The sequence below is a fragment of the Poecilia latipinna genome, unplaced genomic scaffold, assembly GCF_001443285.1.
Source record: "Poecilia latipinna isolate Pla-1442-1.1 unplaced genomic scaffold, P_latipinna-1.0 Scaffold5047, whole genome shotgun sequence".
In the NCBI taxonomy this organism is placed as follows: domain Eukaryota; kingdom Metazoa; phylum Chordata; class Actinopteri; order Cyprinodontiformes; family Poeciliidae; genus Poecilia; species Poecilia latipinna.
In genome coordinates this window covers 1-2307 of record NW_015117663.1, presented here as the reverse complement: position 1 = coordinate 2307, position 2307 = coordinate 1, and the positions used below count along the sequence as shown (strand labels likewise).

The 2307-nt window shown below is 36.2% G+C and overlaps 1 protein-coding gene across 1 annotated transcript; it reads left to right on the top strand.

The window, feature by feature from the left end:
• The first annotated feature begins 6 nt into the window (after positions 1-6).
• LOC106943251 (galactose-specific lectin nattectin-like) lies at positions 7-1432 on the top strand. The gene is made up of 4 exons (XM_015026576.1): positions 7-59; positions 160-294; positions 370-481; positions 1060-1432. The coding sequence occupies exons 1-4, from the start codon at positions 39-41 to the stop codon at positions 1134-1136; spliced, it is 345 nt and encodes a 114-aa protein (XP_014882062.1). The 5' UTR covers positions 7-38; the 3' UTR covers positions 1137-1432.
• Positions 1433-2307: the final 875 nt, after the last annotated feature.

The following is a 2307-nucleotide window of genomic DNA, read 5'->3' as shown; positions in this document are numbered from 1 at the left end:
AAATCAACAGTCGCTGCTTTCGCTATGTTGCCACATCCATGACTTGGGCGAATGCTGAGGTGATTTCCAACAAAACTGCTCTCTTATGTTCATTTGATCTCTTTTATTTTAACAAAACCCAGCTAATACCTCAGAAAATTCTCATGTGTTTCTCTGTAGAAAAACTGTCTGTCCATGGGAGCAAACCTTGCATCAGTTCGCAACGCGTACGAGTACCGCCGGGTTCAGGCTCTGATACGTGCAGCAAGTCGTAATTCCAGAGAAGCATGGCTTGGAGGCTCTGATGCACAGCAGGTACTTTAGCCAGTACACTTTATGTATTTTGTGAAACACTGAATGAAATGTGTCATCTACTGAACACGATTCTAGGAGAGAACCTGGTTGTGGAGCGATGGAAGTCCTATGAGGTACACAAACTGGTGTCGAGGGCAGCCTGATAATGCTCGACGCAGCCAGCACTGTTTGCAGATGAACTGGTCAGGTAAAGAAAATATCACGTCTGTTTTTTCAGTTAATAAATGGCTTGTGGGTGAAAAGCTTATTTTCACCCACATTTTGTACAAACACATCAGAAGTTAAATCAGACAAAACTTCTGTTATTTTCGGTCGGCTAGAATTACTAAAATTATTTCTATTTGGAAAATTGTGAGGAAAAACTTAAGAATATTTGTTAGAGATTCATTTTGTGACTTTCTTCTCATTCAGATGTTTTCATACATTTTGGCCAGTATCAGGGATAATTGTCTTTAAAACTGTATGAACCTAAATGTTTACATACATTTAGGTTTTCTCACCAAAATGTGTAAACTTCTGTATTTGAAAAAAATTACAAAAATGGCCTCTCAAATAGTTTAGTTTTCTGAAAATAAATAATTTAAGGTAATTCTTAAAGATCTAAAAAAAGAGAAGTTTGAACATATCTAACTGAAGACAAGATCAAAATTGTGTATCATTTGGTGAATGTAAATATCTGGTTTTAACTGTACATTTACTGCATCAACAGCAGGAGTTTATATTCAGTTTTTGATGTTCGACTCATATTTATTCTCTTGCTTTTAGGTGCAAAGTGCTGGGATGACTTGTGGTGTAATCACAGTCGGCCTTTTGTCTGCGCCAAGAGACTCAGAAGACGTTGAGGTTCCCAAAGAGGCCTGATGTGTAAAACAGAACCAGTGGAGGATGAATGCTAGGAGTTTCTGTTTACCTGCCTTTCTGCACCTTCCTAAGAAAACCAAAAGATATTTCTGCATCTTTTCTTCACATCATTTCTGTCTTTAATGCAACCTAAGGAATGAAGCGACAAGTAAACAGCAGCTGGATTGTCTCTCTGTAATAAGATCAGACTGAATGAGTTATAATAATGGATCATCTTAGCAAAACTTTCTTCTGTTCTTTGGCTTAGCAAGAATAAAACTTTGAGCAATCAAAACAAGACAATGTGTGGTTTATTCTGACTTTGTGTTGTTCTATTTAACACTATCATGCACTAGTTATTACAATATAAATATCACATTATAACAAACTTTTCACATACTTAATATGTAGTATTTCTGTACAAATTTGACTATTTTATTGTTCATGCATAAAAAATGTTTTATTGTACATTTCATGTTCGCATACAAATTACTTTTTTTTAGATTTATACAACTTTAAGTTTTTGCCAGCAAACATTTTCCTCTCCCATCTTCGCCCATATAAAATGTCACAGATGTGATACTTGCACTGAATCCCTACACAAAGAAAAATATTTCAAACATATATTTCATGATTCAGAAAAATTAGACGGTGATCGTCTAATGCTCTAACGGTAAACTTTCTAGAATGTACCCTAGTCCGTCTGAGATGCCATGCAGACAAACCTATTGTAGATCATATAATTTGTAACTGTCAACTATTAAACAACTTTTGGGAAAAGTGATTCCTTTGTTGTCCTGAAGGTTTGCCTGGTGGAAAGTTTCCCCCATGTAGGGGTCTTTTGGATCTTCCCACTAGAAGTTTGTTACTTAAACACAAACTTAAAGCAACAGCATTTGCCTCATTAACAGCTCACAGACTCAATCTTCTCCAGTGAAAGTTTAACAAACCCCACTTGCTTTTGACAGCTGGATCAAAGAGATGCTATTCATGCTGCAGTTAGAAAAAATAAGGTACAGCAAAATGAGATGCTATGAAAAATTCACAGACCTGGTCTTCATTGGCTGAATTGGTAAAACTTTTCAAAGACTATTGGTAGATTGTGCACAATTTGGTGGCTTCAAACCATATCTGTGTACTATGGAGGTAAATGCCCTTTTGCCCCCTTTTTCT

Excerpts from the sequence above, each read along its gene's own strand:
- LOC106943251 (XM_015026576.1), top strand. The coding sequence starts at position 39 with ATGACTTGGGCGAATGCTGAG. Across the intron at positions 60-159 it reads TGACTTGGGCGAATGCTGAG|AAAAACTGTCTGTCCATGGG; the intron begins GTGATTTCCAAC and ends GTTTCTCTGTAG. Across the intron at positions 295-369 it reads GAGGCTCTGATGCACAGCAG|GAGAGAACCTGGTTGTGGAG; the intron begins GTACTTTAGCCA and ends ACACGATTCTAG.